The sequence below is a fragment of the Cupressus sempervirens genome, chromosome 8, assembly GCF_028749045.1.
Source record: "Cupressus sempervirens isolate cs-2001-9-10 chromosome 8, ASM2874904v1, whole genome shotgun sequence".
NCBI lineage: Eukaryota > Viridiplantae > Streptophyta > Pinopsida > Cupressales > Cupressaceae > Cupressus > Cupressus sempervirens.
The window spans coordinates 334,894,756-334,916,842 of record NC_143125.1 but is presented as its reverse complement, the minus strand read 5'-3'; the positions used below and the strand labels follow the sequence as shown (position 1 = coordinate 334,916,842).

At 34.7% G+C, this 22,087-nt stretch overlaps 1 protein-coding gene across 1 annotated transcript in view; it reads right to left on the bottom strand.

Annotated features, from left to right (window-relative positions):
- ARP7 (actin-related protein 7) overlaps window positions 1-15,000 on the bottom strand; it is a 209,005-nt gene extending 194,005 nt beyond the window's left edge. The window contains exon 1 of the mRNA XM_089797591.1: window positions 14,711-15,000. Within this exon, the coding sequence (XP_089653717.1) occupies window positions 14,711-14,788 (78 nt within the window). The 5' untranslated portion in view covers window positions 14,789-15,000. The remainder of the gene's footprint in view (window positions 1-14,710) is intronic.
- Window positions 15,001-22,087: the final 7,087 nt, after the last annotated feature.

Genomic DNA, 22,087 nt, shown 5'->3' with positions numbered 1-22,087 from the left:
GAGACATACAAGTTCACATAAGCTAGTATTGACAACAAATTTAACACACGTGATGAGACAAATTAATGTCTCAAACTTGATATAGTTTTTATATAGTCTGAACTTACTCTTTGAGCCATAAGAAAACATTTCCAAATACTTGTTTTAAATGTCTTATGTTGAATGCAGTCAGAACCTATTAAACCTATGGATAGTGGATATGACGTACCTTGCTTAATATTATATATAAAGTGCAGTATTTCATATAAATGTTTTAAGCTATGTTTTAATATTTGAATGAGAGTAGAAATGTTGTTGTATATGTTCTAATGTTTCAAATTCACAGGAAATGAGGAAGTGGCACGAAGAGTGGCAAACACTACATAAAGTAGTAATGAAGACCGGTCATGGCATAAGAAGCACGGATCAGTTCCGGGTAATAAGCCGCGAGTTATTTTAGACAGCTAACTTGATTACATTATCTGCGGGCCGTTACTCTGTTACTCAATCAATGTTCTAAAGTCATGGTTGATATCCTGCCCTTTTTCTACTAATGATGTTTGCTTACAAGTTTTATGTTATTTTTTTGTAATAAGTTCCAATCCTCTATATATATGGAAAGTTAGAGTTAGTGAGGGGATTCGAAGATTCTGAAGTTGTTTTCTTTGTTCCTTATGAATTGTTCAGTCATGTAACAAAAACAAAATTCTAATGAGAAAGTGATTTTGGATTATCTGTTGTGTTCTTAATTAGTCAAAGCCAACCAAGGGGGCCCACTTGGGAGGTGGAATAGATTTAGGTAAAGTAGATTTGTTTCTTGTAATTTCCTGTTTAAGATAGATTCACTTTGTTAATCCTGTAGCATAGTTACTGTGAAGGTTCCTGCAACACTTGTGGAAAACTGTCATAGTGAATATTTGAACTGTTAACTAGTTTAGAATTCCCTTTTCTGTAGTTTCTACAGTTCTCTATTGATAATTCAAGTATGCTTACTGTTCTGTATCAGTAGTATAGGTTCCTTTCATGCATTTTACTTTCCTGCAGCATAGGTGTTAAGACTCTTTAAGGAACTTGGTGCCCATACTGTGCTGACCCATTTCAAGTCCTACGTCCCTGGGTTGACAATTCAAATGTATTTTCATAGTAGAATAGATAGTTCTCAAGATGGATAGATTACCCCTTGTTAGAGGAATAGTAGTGTGATTATCTTGATCTATTATGGAAACCTACAATGCGATCTAGGAAATATATGAAGAAGCGGCAAAGATTGAGGCTCAACAAACCATAATCAAGTAAATAAATTGCTATACCAAAGAACCATAAATGATGTCGTCAGGAGTTGAACCCGTATCATGGGTAAAGCTTGGTTCATTACTAGGTGTTTGGTTTGTGGTCCAATCCACCATATCAAACAAGGATGTCTCGTCACTCTACAACCTAAGAGAAGAATTTGATTCCATTTCAAAGATCACAAATGCTATCACAGGACTACAATCCGGTTTCACGTGTAAACAAAATAAGAGATTTTAAATTGATCGATTCTCCGATTGGGAGCAAGTTGAGGTATATCTATATCCACAACAGTAAGAGTCTCCAACTAAATAAGCAATCCATGCTCGATTATAAAAAAGAACAAAAAGGTGGCAGTGGAGGAGTTATAATACCAACAAGAAGTCATCGGCATAAATAAATTAAAATGGCCATCTCAACTTATGAGGCCCGATGGAAATAAAAATAGAATATGAAAGGTTGACACGCATGAAATAATATTAGACCACTGCCAAGGTGAAAGAAATAATAATGCCTTAGTATAAAGCATCACGATATCTATAGATACATATATATGTATGTATGCATATATGCATACATGTGTAAACCCCAACCATATATTTCTTACGTATATGCCAAATATCAAGTATGCATATACATCTTTATATATATAAAGTTGGCTTACGTATGTACATGTTTAGATATGTAGGTATCATGATGTCGACATGATAAGACATGATTATACATTAGAAGGCTTCAACCAACGACGCAATTACAAAGGTACAAACTTGTTCAATTTTCAATTCATGCTTAGTAATCTCTTTTACTATTAAATGATATTTGATTTAACAAGTTAGCTCATGGTCGTCCAACGTATACTCTTGCCTGCCTAGTCGTTATCCTTAGCCTTGGTGGTTCAGGGCTTGTACCTATTTGCTTAGTGATGGTGGTGCCCCTCCATGCCCAATTTCCTTTCTAGTAATGCTTTCCCCCTTTGACGTGCTCCTACAAGGGAATTCTCCACGATTATATTATATTGCTCAATATAATAACAATTTACCATAACAAATTATTATTCATAAACCACCATAATGAAAAACCGCCATCCCACTTCCCATGATGAATAACCAACTTTCTAAGATTTCAAGATAATAATATAATAGCATCATAACAATTAACTAGCATGTCATCTTCATAGGAAATTATAACAATTAACCATTTTACCATTTCACATGATTACAAAAAATTTCAACTGTCCACTGACTTCACGTGACACTCAACGGGCTATATGAACATTTTAAATTAGGTCAAAAGTTGGGATGTAACATAATTAATAACTTGTTACGGTAATATGATTTAATTATGGAGAAAGCACATCAAAGGGGTGGAAGCATTGTCAGAAAAGGATTGGGCACAGGGGCACCACCATCACTAGGCAAATAGGTGTGAATCTTGAATCACCATGGCTAAGGGTAAACGACTAGGCAAGCAAGAGTATACGTTGAACAATACCATGAGCTAGTTGGATAATATATAAAACATTTAAATATTTAAACATAATCAAAATTCATACCTTTGATGATTTATGTCAGTATCCTTATCATTTCATTATATACATAAATAAATGCACATATGTATAGAAGTATAATGCCACCATGGTATTAAATTACCCAAGCTCATATATATTAACATACGTGTATATATATATATATATATACTTTGGGAGGATATAAAGATAAAACTAGAGCTTCAATAGTCACAACTTCCATGTTGAACTCCATGCTGTGCCGCAAACTTCTTGTTGTTGCAGCAGCTTCCATGAACTCCAATTTATGCTGCAAATTGCCTTTTATACACCCATTTCATTTCCACAATGTTTTCTCAACTGAATCCCATTCAGAGACCCTATTTTCACAGATTGCCTCCTCCAAACTAAACATGTCTGAGGCCGACATCGCTCAAATTTCCAAGTTGCAACCCCAACTATTAAACCTTCAAACCCTCGACAATGTAGAGAAGGTTTTCAATTCGGCACGGCTGTACTGAATTCCAAGTTGTCAATATCTTAAGGAACAAAACCTAGCTTATTAGCTCTAAAAAATGGAACCTAAGCTCAAACTGTTGGAAGATTTCGGTTTTGTGGGTCCAGATCTAGCCAATCTTTCAGCAAGAAATCCATTTTTGTTGTGCAATACCCTTGAGAACAACATTCTTCCCACAATGGAGTTTCTAAAGACTGTATTTCAGTCCCAGGAGGTGTTCATTAAAGCCCTAATAAAATCACCAAGGCTTCTCTATTGTACCTTGGAGAATACCTTGAAGCCCTCGCTTGCCTTCTAGGAAGGATGGGGTTTTTCTGGGATGGAGCTAGTAAGCTTCTTATAGGTTGATCTGAACGTTCTCACACGAACTGCTTTAAACCCTGCACAAGTAGATTTCATCAACAAGATTGGCAGGGACAAAAAAAGCAAAATATATAAATATATTGTAGCTATTGTGGCTATTGAAGCTCCAGTTTTAACTAACATCATATTATATCAAGGAAATACAATTAATAGTTCATGTTCATAGGAAGATTGTTATAACAGATATGTTCATGTGAATGAGATTAATGGTTACAATCAGTTAAACAAAAAATTTCATAAGTAACAATTGAAGACACCATCAATGAATTTAACAAGGAATTTAAAAACTACATACTATAGAATTCAACACCAAAAATCGTCTAGGGATGCTTCTGCAAAACCCAATTTAGTCCATAAATACCGCTTAGGAACAAATAGCTATACCACTTTATCAAAATGACTAATACCATTGTATCATTTAGGGCATAAAATATCATTAGAAGATACGCCCATATTCATTATTCATATAAATGAAAGACTAGAATAACAATCCATCAGATAACCCCATCTCTTGCATATAGATATATTCCATGTTCAGTTGAAAGATCAACTAATTTAACTAGTTACCAATTACATTGACAAGAAAAGTTGTTATCATTTAAGGAGATAACTATATCGAAGATGTAAATCAATCCATCATATCTTCTACTTGTATAAACATCATAAAAGTAAAAAAACCTGTTACCAACAAATGTTTATAGCATAACTTATTTTTGTCTGGTGCATGTCTTGCCATCTTCTGGAGAGGGGAAACATTGTCAAGGGCTTAACCTCCCAACCATAAACCTTAAACTTATCCCCACACTTTCTCTAACAAGAAAAGCCCTCCCTACCTGGAAATAGACATGGAACACCTTGATTAGCCACTGAGCATCCTAGTACTAGGGTATCATTCCCACTGCTCAACTAAGCATAAAGCTCTGAATATTGGACTACCATGAGCCGGCTCTTGCTAATTAATATCTCTTTTCTTTTGAGCTTACAATTACTATTATTAATGGTTCATCTCTTTTCATGCCAGAAATAATCCTATGGTTCAATTATTTTCGACTCACCCTTCATCTCAGCCAAGATAGCCCCCCTGGATGGATTTTCTAGGTGTAAGTTTAAGTGTTCTTTCTGAATTATAGTCACAATCAATTTCTTATGTCCCTTCTGGACTCATCACAAAATCATGATATTTACTTGACTTGTATCTTTTTATGCTTATTGTCCTTAACTCACAGACTAAAGAGTAGATGTCCCTATATAAAGTGTATTTCACAGATTTGACTAAGCAAAATCATATATTGCTATGAGATTAATTCTAAATGGAAATCACTAACAATCAGTTGTAATTCATTATTCAAACTGATGGATGTGCCTTCCTGTGGATATCAATCGGATATGAATCAAAGTTTGCCATCAAATTGGCATTCTGATTCAATATCAGAGCTTTAAGAAAAGAGGCCTTATTCACTTACATACTCACCCACCGGGTGGCTGCCTATACCACACGAGCCATGAAATGGCTTCAAATTTAGATGCACATATTTCGAAGTTCACATCAAGATTCAAACATGAAATGCAAAACAAGACCTGGAATGTGCTCCGCTTGGAGTCGGTTCATACAACTTTTTGTTGTGTTCTGTCAATCCAAGATGCACGACAAGCACCACTTTCCAATGACTCTACTTGGGGTTAATATGAACACAGAATGTAGGAAGAATTTGTGTCTAGCAGATGTAAGAACTCCGGCTATAGTTCTGAGGAATAACGAAGCAAAACATAGAAGATAATCCATGCTCTGAAGGTTTGTGCCTTGCAAAACAAATATAAACTCAGACAATTGCGAGAGGAAGAGGCCTGCTTCCCAAGCAACGGGGAGAATAATAAAGAAAAATCATTTGTACGTAATCTTAATTACAAGAAGAGGGTAGCGGTGAGAGCTACAAATGCAAACAAGGAGTCATCAGCACCAATATTTAAAATGGCCATCTCAAATTATAAGGCCCAACAGAAAATAAAATAGAATATAAAAGGTTGACACACGTGAAGTAAATATTAGGCCACAGCCAAGGTGAAAGAAATAATATTGTCTTAGTATATAGTCTCATGGTATTTATAGATACCTATATGTGTATCTATGTATATACATGTACATGTGTAAACCCCAACCATATATTTCTTACGTATATGCCAAATATCAAATATGCGTATACATTCTTATATATATAAAATTGGTTTACGTATGTCCACATATATGTGTGTGTGTGTGTGTGTGTGTGTGTGTGTGTGTGTGTGTGTACATTTATAGATATTTAGGTATCATGATGTCAATATGATAAGACATGCTTATACACCAGGAGGCTCCAACCAACAACACAATTACAAAGGTACAAACTTGTTCAATTTTCAATTCATGGTTAATGATCTCTTTTACTATTAAATGATATGTAATTTAACAGGTTAGCTCATGGTCGTCCAATTTACACTCTTCCTTGCCTACTCATTTACCCTTAGCCATGGTGATTCAAGGCTCATACCTATCTACCCAATGATGGTGGTGCCCCTATGCCCAATTCTTTTTTGGAAATGTTTCCACCCCTTTGACGTGTTCCCTAAAAGGAAATTCTCCACAATTAAATCATATTCCTCAATATAATAATAATTACCATAACAGGTTATTAATTATAAATAATCACAATGGCTAACCGCCTTTTCACTTCCAATGATAAATAACCAACTTTCTAAGATGGCTTTAAAATATCATCATAACAATTGACTAGCATGTCATCTTCATATGAAATTATAACAATTAACCATCTTACCATTTCACATGACTATAACAAATTTTAACTGTCAACCAACTTCATTTGAAACCTCAACGGCTATACGAACATTTTAAATTGGGTCAAAATTTGGGATGTAACATACCATTCCCCTTGTGTTTCATCGTCCTTGATGAACTCGAAAATTTAATGAACATTATAAAGGAGCATTTAAAATTGGGATCTAACATACCCTTCCCCTTTGTGTTTCATCATCCTCGATGACACTAAAAGAATATTCCAAATACAAGGTGTATATATAGCATCATGAAATCATTTCATTTCAAAATTGAATCAAAATCTAAGTCATGACCAAAAATTGAGGTCTATTAATCATTTACTTCAATGTTGTTACATCCCAATTTTTGACCTAGCTTGAAATATAGCTGTTGAGGTTCCCATGAAGTCAGTTGGCAGTTTAAATTGTTATAATCTAGCAAAATGGTAAGATAGTCATTATGATTTCAAGTGAAAGAAATAACTACTTCCTATGAAACGAAGTAATAACTGTACTCCTTTGAGTATGTTAGATGTTATTTTAGACCCGAGAAAACTGGATGTTACAAATGCTTCCAAAAAGATGCTTGTATGATATCATAAAACTAAAAATTAAACACACACTTACCTGAGTTTACTTTACCGTACTTATAGTCACCTCAACCTCACTTAAGTTGATCATGTTTTAGTATATTCTATTTCATATTCCTATCATACTCATGTAGACACTCACAATATCTTTAGTTCAATTCTCATATTAATATCTCATATAACAGAATTTTTCAGTGTTCAATAATTGAGAGTATGATAAACATTTAAAATTGCAATTCCTCAACTAACATGTTCTTGATCATAACTTGCTCACATAATTTAAATCACTCATACAAACTATATGGCATATGGTACTCATTAATGACTAGATCATCCTTATAAACTCATAGATCACCTAAAAAAGGTTAGTGGATCCATGTTTTTCATTTATGTGACCTCGGCCTTCATGCCCATCTTATCATAATAGCATTCTCATTAGAATAATCATCTCGTGATAAAAATATACTTCATCTCTAAAACAATAAAAAACAGTTCAGTATGTCTTGTTCTTTCCTTACCATAAAATCAATATCGCATGTGTATTATACATGCATAGCAATGTGTCAAAAGGTAAAAACATGATATACTATTAAAGATCATCATACATCCAATCAAGATCATTTAGGTTATGTTTAACATGGTACTAAACAATATGTATCTAAATCTCCTAGTACTTGGGCTACATACCCACACACAATTCTTGAGATAGGGTGTAGCCTTGATGCATGTTTGTTTTGTCTACCATATTCCGATTGTGGCTTAGACTCTGAGTCCACAAAACTCTCACATTTTCATAGAACTCTAGAGCTGAAATTTCTTAGCTCAACCCATCCTTGGGTCATGAATTGATCATAAGCATCTGAAACAAATTTACATAGGGTTTTTATCGAGTAGCTCATCTAAGCGTGCTCACCAATCACCTATAAATGTTTGGAAATTTATCTTTCCCAATTGCGTGACTTAGACTTTCATGCCCATCTTGTCGTTGTGATGTTTCAAGGAAAACTTAAGCCAAACAAAAGTTACCTCTATAAATAAGCATTGATAGTTTCAATTATGCAAGTGTGCTTACTCTATACTGGAGCACAAAATGGCCTTCTTGTCATTTAATCAACATTAGAAAGGATTATCATTTTCAAGTTAAAGAATTCTCAAAATCATGGTTCACAATTTTATTTTCCCTTTAATTCAAGTCCAAAAATGGAAAACAAAATATTAACTACCATCTCACAAGAACAGGAATGCTGAAAAGAAATATATAGTCATCATCAAGGTTTAGATAACACCGCATCAAGGTTATGGTAACTGGTTTGTATTCTAAAAGCCTCAACGTTTGGACCTAGTGAAATCTTCTCATTCTCTACTGAGAATGGCCCTCCCTCTTGGGTTAAAGCACATGTACCATTTTGGTCCTGCCATCCGAGCATCATGGTGTTAGAGTGTCCGCTCAACAACAGACAAGGTTGAAGATACACCTCCACCAACCTTCTCCCTGTCAACTGGCACCACCAACCTCTTAGTGATCCATTTAGGCAAGCATGCCTTTAATTTACCTTGGCCAAAGATTTAGATGGGCAAATGAACAGCCTGATCACCACCACTCGACTTGTCAATCATGTTATTTTCCTTAGTTTTGATTCATCTTTATAATTTTGCAATTTATCCATCTGTCCATTTCATATGGACCACACCATCATCTCAGCCCTTCTCGGCTATTCTGGATGATCCCTATTGTGATTTTTTTTCAGCTTACATCGTAAAATATTCAGTTATGCAATTTAAAACTATTATCAACAATTTCAAAAAATTATTTTGAGTGATTTCTAGGACCCTTAGAATTCCATGAAAGGATGTTCATTTGGTGAAATGGTTATCAATGATAGATCTAGCAAGTACAACCAATTGAATTAGGGTAAAAGCATAAGATATTCCTATGAAGAAGGATCATGTCAGATAATAGAAGTGAATTAGATCGAAATAGGAAGACAATCGCTACATTGGTGTCTAACTTTCAAAGAGAAGGCAATGGAAAATGGTATTGTTCCTACAAAAGGTGTAAGGGCTTAAACACTAGAAGACTCCTAATAAAACAGCTAAGAAACATTGTAGGGGCAATGGTCACATTGAAGGAGGGTTCAAATATCGTCCATTGGTAAGTTGTTCATTATATTGTTTTAACAACTAATATACATATGAAATCACTCGCTGATGAGATCATGATCATGGTTTCTTTATGTTCATCGTTTTTATATGGGTCAATCTCCTCAGGGCAATGCGTGATATGAGCGATCACATCCCAGGGAAAATGGTTTTGGAAGTGGAGGAACATGGAGGTCTGTATATTGAAGCTGAAGATCATGATTCCATGGAAGTTGAAGATCACGCGCCAGAAAACACATTTGAAGATGATGACTCAAATACATTGATCCATGACACATTTGGTACTAACGCAACTAATCATCATCATCATCATGAATGACGTTGATGTCGTCCATGATATAACTCTACTTGAGACTACAAACACAGCCCTTTACGAAGGCTCCCAAACAACTCTTCTCTTTGTTGTATTCTTGTTGGTGAATTTGAAGATTATGAATGGTTTATCCAAGATAATGTCACGTATGCTTAAGCGTTATATATATATGTATGTATATATATGTATATATATGTATGTATATATATATACATACATATATATACATACATATATATATATATATATATATATATATATATATATATATATATATCATTATTGTCAATAAAGGGTGAAACATGTACCATTAATATTGTTTATATTAACAACTTATACTTTTTGTTGTAGATTGATTGGCAAGTTTCTGTTATCACCCTCGCTCATACCAAGAATTATGTGTACAGTGTCACTATGAAAGATAGTGGAATAGAGTATCGAGCAATAGATGGTTGTCCCAATAACCATATTATTTACCATAAATAACATGAATTTGCAATAGAATGCCCTAAATGTCATATGAGTAGATATTGACCAGAGCCAATAACAAAAAATGTGCCTCACAAGGTTCTTCATTACAAACCCATTATTCCACATTTGCACAATTATTCAGGTGCAGTAGCCTGGCACAATTTATGGATAACCATGCACACAATAGAACTCGAGATGACATTATTCAAATGCATGCGGATGGTTTGACATTTATGGACATAGAGGAAAAGTGGCTACATTTTAAAGAACCTCAAAATCTCAGGCTTTCATTGGCAACAAACAGTGTTAATCCATTTGGAGAGCTGAGATCGGTTTACTCGGTGTGACCTGTTTTTGTTATCAACAATAACCTTCCTCCATGGATATCAATAAAGAGAGAGCACATTATGTGGGCAATGATTGTTCCAGGTATTTTATCATTTTATAGTTATCTACATGTAATTATAAGTCTTGCAGCAAAATGGTCACAATAATTATATAATGTTGTTGTTCATTGAACTAGGCAAGTACCAAGTTAAAGATATGAATGTATATATTGAGCCTCTTATCGACTAGTTGGTGGAGTTATAGAATGGTGTCATCTCTAAACCAATTAGACAGAGAAAATTTCAATTCCATGCAATACTTGTATGGACAATACATGATGCCCCAGGGTTGACACATTTTTGTGATATGTTGTGGTGAATTCAAGTTGCAAATGATAATTCTAATTATTTAAATTAACATATTTAATCTAGTTGTATCATTATCTTGTAGGTCTTCAAACAAAGGGAAAATATGCTTGTCCAATTTGTGGTCCAAAGATGAAATCTTGTTATTCAAAAAGTTTAGGAAAACATGTGTTTGATGAGTATAGGCACTTCCTCCACAGAAGTCATAAGTATCAAACTACCAAATAACACATTTTCAATGGGAAAGGAGAGACAACATCAAAGCCACAAAGAATGACACCTCACCTATGGAAGTTGGAATACAATAGAATAAATCGTCAAAGTAATATCATTCCATCTGATGATTTTTGTTTGAAATTTATACTTTGAAATTGTCTTTTGTTTACTAACAATGTAATTGATGTTCGTGAAGGTCGTAAAGGCATTGTTTAGCACCTTCCGAAGGGACTAAAATGTTATCCCAAACAATTTAGTAGGTTGCCCCTATTATGAGGACCTCCAAATCGTGCATTTGTTTAATACAATGCATTTTGAAAAGAATATAACAGAGACATTGTGGAAATTTATAGGATAGAAGGCGTGACAAAGAAAAAATTGTCAAAATTTGTAATGACATTCATGAATCTAATCAAAAGTGATTATTAAGTTTTTGTTGTACTTGACAGGTTTTCTAAACTGACCCATTTTATTCCCTGTCAAAAAACTAGTGATGCTTCCCATATTGCCAACTCATTTGGTTTGCCTAAAAACATTGTTTCAGATCATGATATGAAGTTTGTTGGCCATGTTTGGCATACATTGTGGAATGAGTTAGGCACACAGTTGGTTTCAGTTCAGCATACCATCTACAAATAGATGGTTAGACATCTAGACTGAAGTTGTAAACTAGAATTCGGATAATTTGTTGCACTCTTTGTTTGGTGACAAACCAAATCAATGAGATATAACATTGCCACAGGTAGAGTTTGCCTATAATGGTTCAATCAATAGAAGTGTGGAAAAGAGTCCCTTCAACATTGTTTATGGATATAGCACAAGGGGTGTGGAGGAACTAAGAGATAGTGCAGATCTAGTAAGGAATAGTGATGTAGGTGAGGATTTTACAGAATATATCAAGGTTCCTTGCCATAAACTGAGGTATTTGTCCAAGGAGATCGTACTAGGTTCCTTACCAGTTACAGAGGTATCAGTCCAAGGAGATCGTACACTACTAGTGAGACTTGAAAGTTCGTCCTATATTATACTCTCTGGAACCGCTCTCTCAGGCTTCCTTTTGCACGTACTAGTCAATAGAAACTTCCCACGTCTCCAACAAATCTCGTGTTGCTTGATTCTCTCTTGTAACTTCTTCCTCCTCCCCATCATTGTTTGTGACTAGTACTTGTAGGAATGGCCAGCCCATTATTACATTGCCTTTATTGTCATAAGACCTTCAAGTTTGAAACTAGGCGACGTCACCAAAAATGTAGATGGGTTATACCACAAATTACCAAATCATGAATTCAATCTATTAATGCTCAATACCAACCGTAACATATAACAGTAGTAGTACCATAATACAAACAGAACTTATTACCATATGAAGGCAAGGGAAAATAGTTTTCTTTATTTATTTCCAAAATTAATTCATACATGTTTCATGTTCAAGAGTCCTTAAATATATCCTAGGCTGGTTAAGAAAACCAACTCACAACCAAAAATGCAACAAGATGGAGATAGAGAGATGACAAAAAAAATGCTTCATAAAGCATCCATTAATACTTGAAATCCACTAGAAGAGATTACATTTGAAGAGCTTACAATTCAAGAATTTCTATTTCTCGAACTTCCATTAGAAGAGCTTCCATTTCTTGAACTTCCATTCCTTCAACTTGATTACAAATGATAATAGGCCTTGCTTAAATAGGCACTTATAACCCAAGACATTACAAACACAAGCAATGTGGGATAAAAGGTAAATACAACTACCTTTAAATAAATATTAAATTCCCACCCAAATACAACTAAGCACCCAACAAATATTAAATGCATGATTTAAGGAACTTGCCACCTACACACCTCGATTAATGGAATGACAACTATTTTTATTATTTTCTATTTATGCCACCCATGCACCTTGAAAATAGAGATTCCTCTTTTTTCCATTTTCCCTTATTTTATTTTTTAATTATTTTTCCTTCTATTTTCGTCACTTTCTCTCTCCTCCACAATTTTTTTTTTTTTCCCTCTCTTTTTTTTTTTCTAATAATTTAATTTTCCCATGCAAGATGCTCCTGCATCACAATCCTTAGTCAAAACTATATTATGCTAATGTTTTATTATGACTCTACAATTTGCTTTAGCAATGCAATTATTTGGGGGTTTATTTTCAACATTAACATGTACATTTAGATAAATGCAATGACAAAAAGTTGCTTAACAAGCCTCACAAAGTACTTTGTTTCTTGTATTACCCATTTCTAGCTACAAACAACATTTTCACTTTGAAGATATTGATTGACCCATTATAAAATGAGTTGAATTCAAAGGAAGCTTTGGTTTAACTACACCTAAATGTTCTTATTGTGGCAAAACTTGTCAACCTAAGTCACAATGATCACAACAAATACATAATGAGGAAGCGCAATTTCAGCATGTTATGACTTGTCAATCATATTTATCTCCTCTAGTAACTCTACCAACTATAATTTCTTCCAAAGATGTGCATGACAGTAATTTTCATCCTACAATTCCTACCTTAGATGCACATGACACTTTAGAAACTTTTCTATCAAAATTTCTACTTTTAATGATCATGGCATTCCATTTTTAACAAGGACTTATCTTTTTTCACACCAATTATTATCCTCTCCTGCACAATATTCATTATCTCTTTATACATGATGAGAGTTCTATTGATGCCATTAAACTATCACTCAGTGCCCTTCCTTTGCTTCCTAATTTGGAAGAAAACTCCTCCATAACAAGAAGCTTAAGGAACAACTCGATTTGGAGCTTTTGATTTTTGAACTCATCTTGTTAAAAGTAGGATCTTCTAGTATGGTTTTTTCTCACAGATCATAGTGGAGTAGCACTTCTACAGTTTGTTGTTGACATGTACAGCCCACTGGGTTTATCAAGCCAACTAAATACTTTTGGCTCATATGATAGAGAGTAACCCTCGATCTTTGTAGGTGGGAATTATGTCAGCAATAGTTAAATAAGACTTTTGTTCTTTAATATAATAAAACATCTTCCGAAGGGGTGTCAATTGTGTCATCAGTTGGTGACAGTTGGAGACTTAACCAACCCTGTCGAGTCTATTTCTATGGAGTCTGAAACAAGTGGAAGGTGTGGTAAATGTTGGAACAATTATGCTATGAAAGATATATCATACTGTCATTTATGGGGTAATGTGATTCTATGTTATTCCATGCTACTGTTGTATCTCATTTATATCTGGTATCATGCAATCCTGTGCAATCCATATTTGGCATGCGAACACTTGAACGCTTGGCACATAACAATCTTTTCAAAAAGTGCACGGATATAAGACATGAAAGAATATTGTGCATATTTAGTACCTTCTCAAAAGAATATTGTTTAAAGCAAAGATGCTCTACATAGTTCCCATACATTTTGACATTTGGATATTAAATTGATACTTCTTTGCTTTGCATAGGCCAAGTTTGATTGTCTTTAAACTTTGTGCAGTGTGAAAGAAGTTGTCATAGCGGACTTGACAATGACTGTAATGACAGAAACAGACACCTATTGGTATGGGACACCTTATTTTCCAGCTTACGAAATAAATGTCCATGCTTTTCACTGCACAACGTGTTTTCTACATTGTCTCGTGCTTTCTCTCACAGGCTATCTATGTCTTCGCCTACTGGTATTTATGAATTGTCTTTGCGCGCATTATCAGTTGTATCAAATCAAGAAAATAAAAAATTGCCAGTATTTGCAGTTGACTAGAATGTAAAATACCCTAAGTTGTGACAGACTGTAGAAATTCACCGAGTATGGAGAGATCATACATACCATGGATGGCTCTTGGTCAGGAAGAGCTAGGCCTGCCTTGAGAAGTTGCGAACCCGCGTCAATTACCACTGCCTCCATTGATACGAATAGTAATATGAATGGATTGGATGTGTTCACTATTTTTTCGCTCGGCCTTCACAGCGAAGAACTAGTGCAGGCGTCCCAATCAAACAGCTCTTAAACCGAAGAGATATCCCCTAAGATTTGAATTACAGATCATTATAGTAATCTTTCTCAACTTACGGCAAAGGAGGAGAACTAAAAATGCTTTCAATTTTCACCTGTGAAATGTTCTCGTCGGGGTACGGGGGAGAGGGTAAAAGGACAAGCCTGACGTGGACTGGTAGCAAAGATTTTTTAACTTTACCATAATATTGTCTATATAATTTTAGAGGGTACCACGCCAATGGAGTAAAAATTAGGGAGTCGAAAATAATTCAAATTAATTTAATTGGAGTAGATAATTCAAATTAATTAGAGTATACGGATAGATCAACAAATTAATTTAATTGGAGTAGATAATTCAAATTAATTAGAGTATACGGATAGATCAACAAGACGCATAGCATTTAGTTCCTTCCAATAAGAAAAATAATATGAATTTTATGCAAATGTATAAAGTCTCTAATTTGTTTGTGTATAAATAATTAAAAATCTTACAAAATAACAATTAATAAATATATTTTTTATGAATTATTTCAAATATAATATTATAGTTCCAAAAGTTAATTGAATAGTAGATTGTTCTAATTGGACAAACAAATAAAAGAAAAAGTTGCACTTTCTAGTGTACCACAAAACAACCACTAAATATATTGTGCTAATTATTTTAAATACAATAAACATGAGAACTTTATAGCTCAAAAAGTAATTAAATACTAATGTGTTCTAATTGGATAAACAAAATAAAAAGTAAAAGTGCATTGAATGTTATAGTTTCATGTCGTGGCAGGAACTAATAATTTATGTTTATGATAGATAGATTAAGTCTTTTAAATGTTTATGAGAATAATTTATGTTTATGATAGATAGATTAAGTCTTTTAAATGTTTATGAGAATGAATTAATCTATAGGACAAGTAGTATTGTCGTTTTTTTCTTTTTCTTGTTCATGGAAATGAGAAGAACCCTACTAAAGTTTTTTGAACTTTATATTACTAGCAGTTGTGAATTTTTGTACTTAGTGATATGTAATATTAATTTTCATTAGAAAGACATCAAATTTTTGCACATTGAGAATCTATTAATTGTTTAAATAATTTATTAATTTATTAATTATTATTTTATAATCACTATTGTTAAAATGGATTTAAATCATTTATAATCTAAATTTAGCCAGTGGGAAAATAAAGAGCATCATTTATGTGGATATGTAATTGTAATTTATTTTAATAAAGGAGAATTAAAAAATATATTGTCATATGAATAATAATATTTTGCTAGGATCTAATATTACATTCAAATTTAAATTTGAAATCATGCTTGCTTCTATTACCATGGATTTATGATTATCGCAATTTTTGCTATTTATTTTTTTCTCCAAATATAAATGATAATTGTTGAAGTTGATAAAAGATCAACCCCATAGCTCCCAAGAATCACTTGCATGCAAACACCTGTCACAAAAAAGAGAGAAGCAAAAGGTGTGGAGGTTGGAATTCTCAGATCCATAGATAAGACATTCTTGATGAGCAAATAATATATTGCTATTATCAAAAATAAATCAATGTAATAATTACAAAGAGAGATCGTCCTTATAAGGAGATCAAAACCCTAACAAATAGTTAACCTAGGTTGCATGATAATAATTAATAAAAGAATTAATTATTGTACGCCTAAAGTTTAGCTTCAATAGAATAGATTTAATTTAAAAATATCTAATTACTCTAACCCCCCCCCCCCCCGCCGCCAACTTAAGATAAACTTAGGGAGTAGCTAAAAATCTAGAAACTATTACTAAAAATAGAATCTAGTTCCCGATGATGAGGTACCCAAGCACAACCAAATCTCTGAAAAAGAGGAGAAATAGAGAAAATCATATGGGAAAAACCTTACTCCAAAAAGAGATGGAAATAATGTTGAAAAGAACTAGTGAAGGACTGAAGAAACCTCCAAACTAAGGAATGTCCCAAAAGATAGGAACAAAAGAGATCATGAAGAACACCACTGAAGCGTGTAGAAGTTGCAACGTTCTATCAAAAGTAATTATTGATATGAAGAACCTCCACTGAAATAGAACATGGTCAAGTAGAGACTATAATTTGCACTAAATCGAGAGCCACACAAAGGTAAACAAGTGAACTCAAAGATACAAATGACATGAGACACCAAAGCCTAAAGAGTTGATCAATCAAACATAGAAGGCTACAACCAAAGTTGGAATGAGAAGAAGAGTGTCTATATGGTAAATGATCCATCTCACTGAAATGCTTAGGTACTCGGCCACTACACCTACCTAGTACATAGGAACAAATACTAAATATATAGCTCACTTTATCAAATCAATGAAGCATGAGACACAATAAAAGAACCCCCCTAATGCAGACAAGAGTGAGGTGATAGGCAACTAGAAAAGTGGGCTAAAAAAATTGCATGTCAAGGAACCACGATCAAGATGCACAAAAGAGTACATATGTGTGTATTGAGGTGATCAATCTTAGACACGTCATGTGGCTAATGTCACAGAAGGGAAACTCACTAAACAAAGGAAGATGGCAAACAAAGGCAAAACATCAACCCCCCATAGCACTTTAATTAGAGTAATGCATCTACAATAAGGCAAAAGATATGGTCAATCCTGAGAGTACAATAATCTGTACAAGTGTCCTTAGATGAGATTGCTCGAAACAAAAGGCAAAACAAAGCAAAACTACTGAAACGAAAATATAAATGCAATATGGCACTTTATCTCAATGTGTTTGCAAGAACTCATACAAGTGATGTCTAAATAGACCAAAAGAGACATAGGCTAAAATAATACATAGTACAAACCATGAAGAATCATCTGAAGCAATAAAATTGATCTCCGAATCTGAAACAACCAAGATATCTACCAAAATGCAAAAATGCAAAAGACTAAATAGAATGTGCTTGGAGAAAAATTTAGAAAAATAACCAACATCACTAAAAAGAGCTTTGAAAAATATTTCCAATGATATAAGGAATTCTCAAATCAAAGATCGAATGCTCAATATATGTCTCTCGAAGTGAAAATTAGAACCCCTAACTTTGACAGCAGAAAAAGCCATCAAGCAAGCATCAAAACTAAAAATTACCTATACTACTGTGATGGGCTTAGAACCAGCTTTCTGGCAATTTCTCATTTGTGAAAAATAAAGTCTATATGCTCAAGATATAAGAAAAAATGTGAAGGTGGGTCCAAACAAAACCAGAAGGGCAGATGTAATGTTCCCATTATAAAATAACTCATTTATCAAAATATTGTAATGGGTCGATTGATTTTATGTATCTCAGACCCATTATATTTTTGTTTCTGTAGTTTGTGTCATCGTCAGCTATCTTTGTACACCATCTGAAAGTTTTCCCCAATGGGTATTTAAGCACGATATAGAAGTAGTCTTTAGATATGCAATTTGGATTATTTATTGTATTATGAATTTTAGTTGGGATTCTTTGTTGATCACTATTTTGGAAGTGAAAGACATTCCCTATTTGGTTTTGTCTAGTTTTGGTGGGATTCAACCTTCACCCTATTCTATCACCTGTAACACTTCGCTCAGATCTGGCAAGTCAAAGCATCATCATATTGCAAATATCTACTGTGTTAGTTTGATCTACTCTTTGTTTGGTGTATTTCCATTTGTTGTTTATCTGTATAAAATCTTGATATTTGTGTCACATTATCTGTTATTTTGCAAAACTCTTTGTGCACTACCATACACATTCTGACCATCCATCTCTAGTCATCATGGCCTCCCATTCTCACCCTCCATTTTGTCACTTCTTCACCGTATGGTCCTCCTAAGACCACCGTACGGCCTTCTGCACTCCCCATGGTTGTTTGGTGTATGACAAATCCACCTTATGGCCCTCTAGGTGTCTTCACCATACAGCCACACACCTCCATATGGCTCACCCTCTAATTGCAGTTGTATGATTTTTTGTGCCTCTTCTTTGTATATCATATGGATTCCATTTGTCCACCGTACACACATCGTACAACCCTTAGAACTCCTGTACGGACTCTTTCGTACCTCTCCCGCATGTAACTCCCACCGTATGGCCACTTGATACACCCTCTACTACCGTACGGATCCAACTCTATGACCTAAAAATAAAGAAATTGCTCTAATCAGATTGTACAACTATCATATTCCTAGGTTGAAACATTATAGTGATATCAAAGTGCTTTGATCCTACTAGCTTGTGGACAGTGAATGAGAGTTTATAGTCGGAAGAGAAGAAGGACACATTTCGTTGATCAAATAGTTGTCGAATCAGAACTGACAACTACCAAACTCATGCCAGTACTGAGGGAACTTGCCAGGAATCGGGCACAAATCACTGATACTTAGCGACTCACGGAAGAGACTCTCAAGAAGTTGGCAGATAATAAAATATTCTAAGAACAAAATGGTCATAGTGCAAACTCAATATCAGAGGCACAACACGGAGGGAAACAACCAACCTTCAAGAGATGTAAGAACAACTGAGGGAAGACTGGAAGAGTGCAAATCTTGAGGAAGATATATACTACAAAGATTACACGGATCTGAGAATGAGATATTTGGGAGGTAGAAATAGAGGATATTTTAACGATGATCTCAAAAGAAAGTTGGGTAAAGTAAATCTATCTCCATTTGACAGATTTGGTTCCATATTTGCGCAAGCATGGGTAATGAAGGTTGATACTTCTAGCTGAATCATATGCCAAAAGAAGAAGCAATCAAATTTGTGGTGTTGCACTTGGAGGGAGTTGCGCATGAATGGTGACATCACAACACCATCACATTAGGGCATTGATCAAATAAATACTTATGTGAAACTCATGGAGAGATTGCTAAAGTGATTTGATGGTAAAGATCCGAAACTCAATTTCAAAGATTTGACACAACAAAGACAAACTAGATCAGTCAATCAGTTCATTGTAGAATTTTAGAAACTCTTTGTTTTGGTCACAAACATTTTCGAAAGAAGATGGGTAGTGCTCTTCATGGATAGATTGACAAAACCTCTCAAAGGTTGGGTAAAGGGGTTCAATCCTGCCACCCTATCGAAAGCAATCAATAAAGCACAGAGTATGGCATCGTCATCGATGTCATCCTCTCAAAGTTACTCACATTTCAAACCACCAGCATTTTTGAGGGACAAACCTCTACCCAGGAAGTCATCGTTAGATGAAGCTACCAAACAGGAACATTGAAGGAAGAAGTTGTGTTTCAATTGCAAGAGACCTTGGGAGCTTGGCCACAGATGCCTCAGAAAAGGGAAGATCCATTACATTGAGGTTGTGTTCGATGATAAGGATGAATAGGAAGAAATGTTGGCCAAAGACAACCAACCTCACAATGACACCAACATGGTCAATTTAAATCATATGAAGAGAATTACAACTTTGATACGACACTAAGGAACTATTACCTTAACTGATAGCCTGAGATGCACAATTTTTTGTGTACAGTGAATCCTTCAAGGACAAAGGGTTTTGGTAATGCTTGACAGCAAAGCCACTCTAAACTTTGTTAACTCATCTCTTGTGAAGTGAAGAGGTCTACCTATGGAGATGCACACAAGCTTTGAAGTCAAGGTTGCCAGATAGACTCTTCTGCCCTACACGCACCTTGTTCCTCAGCTAAGTATCACAATGGTGAATCACACAGTGACTGAGGATTTCTTCATAGTGGACCTTGATAACATGGAGGTTATTCTAGGCATATAGTGGATGGAGACACTCAGAGTTTCAAATGGATGGACTTCACTTTTTTTGTCTATGGAAAGAAGGTTGTCCTCCATGGAATGAGAAATGAAGGTCTGAAGGAAATTTCTAAGCATCAGATGGAGGTAATTTTTCAGCGTGATGATGTTGCGTGGGTGGCACATTGTTTATCTCAATAGAACCTATAAAAGGACAATGGACACTTTCACAAGATGATGAACTCCAGGATATTTTAAGCAAACATGATAAAGTTTTCATGGACATTCCTCCTGGCATACCACCTCATTGAGGGTTTGAACATACTATCGAGTTGGAAGCAAGAGTCAAGCCGATCATAACCACACATACTGTCATCCTAAGAAATTCAAAGATGAGATCGAAAAGATGATTTAGGAATTGCTAGAGAAAAGATGGATCCATCCTAATTCTAGCCCTTTAGCGTCATCTATATTATTGGTCAAAAAGAAGGATGGGACGATGTGCATGTGTGTGGACTATTGGGCATTGAACAAAAAAACAACAAAGAATAGATATCCCATTCCAATGATAAATGAGTTGCTGGATGAATTGCATGGCATGGTCTATTTTTCAAAAATGGATCTCTATTCTGGATACCATCGAATCTGCATGAGGGAGGAAGATGTAGAGAAGATGATCTTCTATTGTCACTACGGACATTATGAGTTTCTAGTCATGTCGTTCAAATTGACAAATGCACCTGCTACATTCCAATCTAGCATGAATCGCATCTTCAATAAGCAATTGCGTAAGTACTTATTGGTATTTTTGGATAATCTTATTTATAGCAGGACATGGGAGAAGCCCCTGAACCATCTGAATGAAGTCCTAAGGATCATTGAGGAGCAGTCTTTGTTTGCTAAGAAATCCAAGTGTGAATTTGGTATGACAGAAATATTGTACCTAGGGCATGGTGTTAGTAAATATGAAGTTCAAGTTCATCAAGAGAAGATTTAGGCTATCCTTGATTGGTCACCGCCAAAATCACTCACGGATTTGCAAGGATTTTTTAGACTATGCAGTTATTACCGGAGGTTCATTAAAGGATTCTCTCAGCCCAATGCAACCTTAACGGATCTGACAAGAAAGGGGTCTTTCCAGTGGAATGAAAAGGCACAAATCACTTTTGATAAACTAAAAGAGGCAATGAGCACTTGGTATCAGAGCTTGGGGAAAAATCTTGAGAAAAATTAGATTTTATGTCTAGATCAGAGTCAAAAGATAAAACATCAAACATGGTCACCAATGTTGAACTAGCAAAGAAGATGCAAGAATATGAGAAAATCAATAAGTGGTTGTTGGATGAATTTGAGAAGCTAAAGGGTCGGATGGAAAAGAGAGCAAAGATTTCCTTAAAGAAAGAAACATACTTACCTAAGGATTATGAAATTCAACTTCATCAAAGGAGACAAAATTTAAGACAAAAGGAACTAGATGTCAGTGCCTATAATGAATAATTCCAA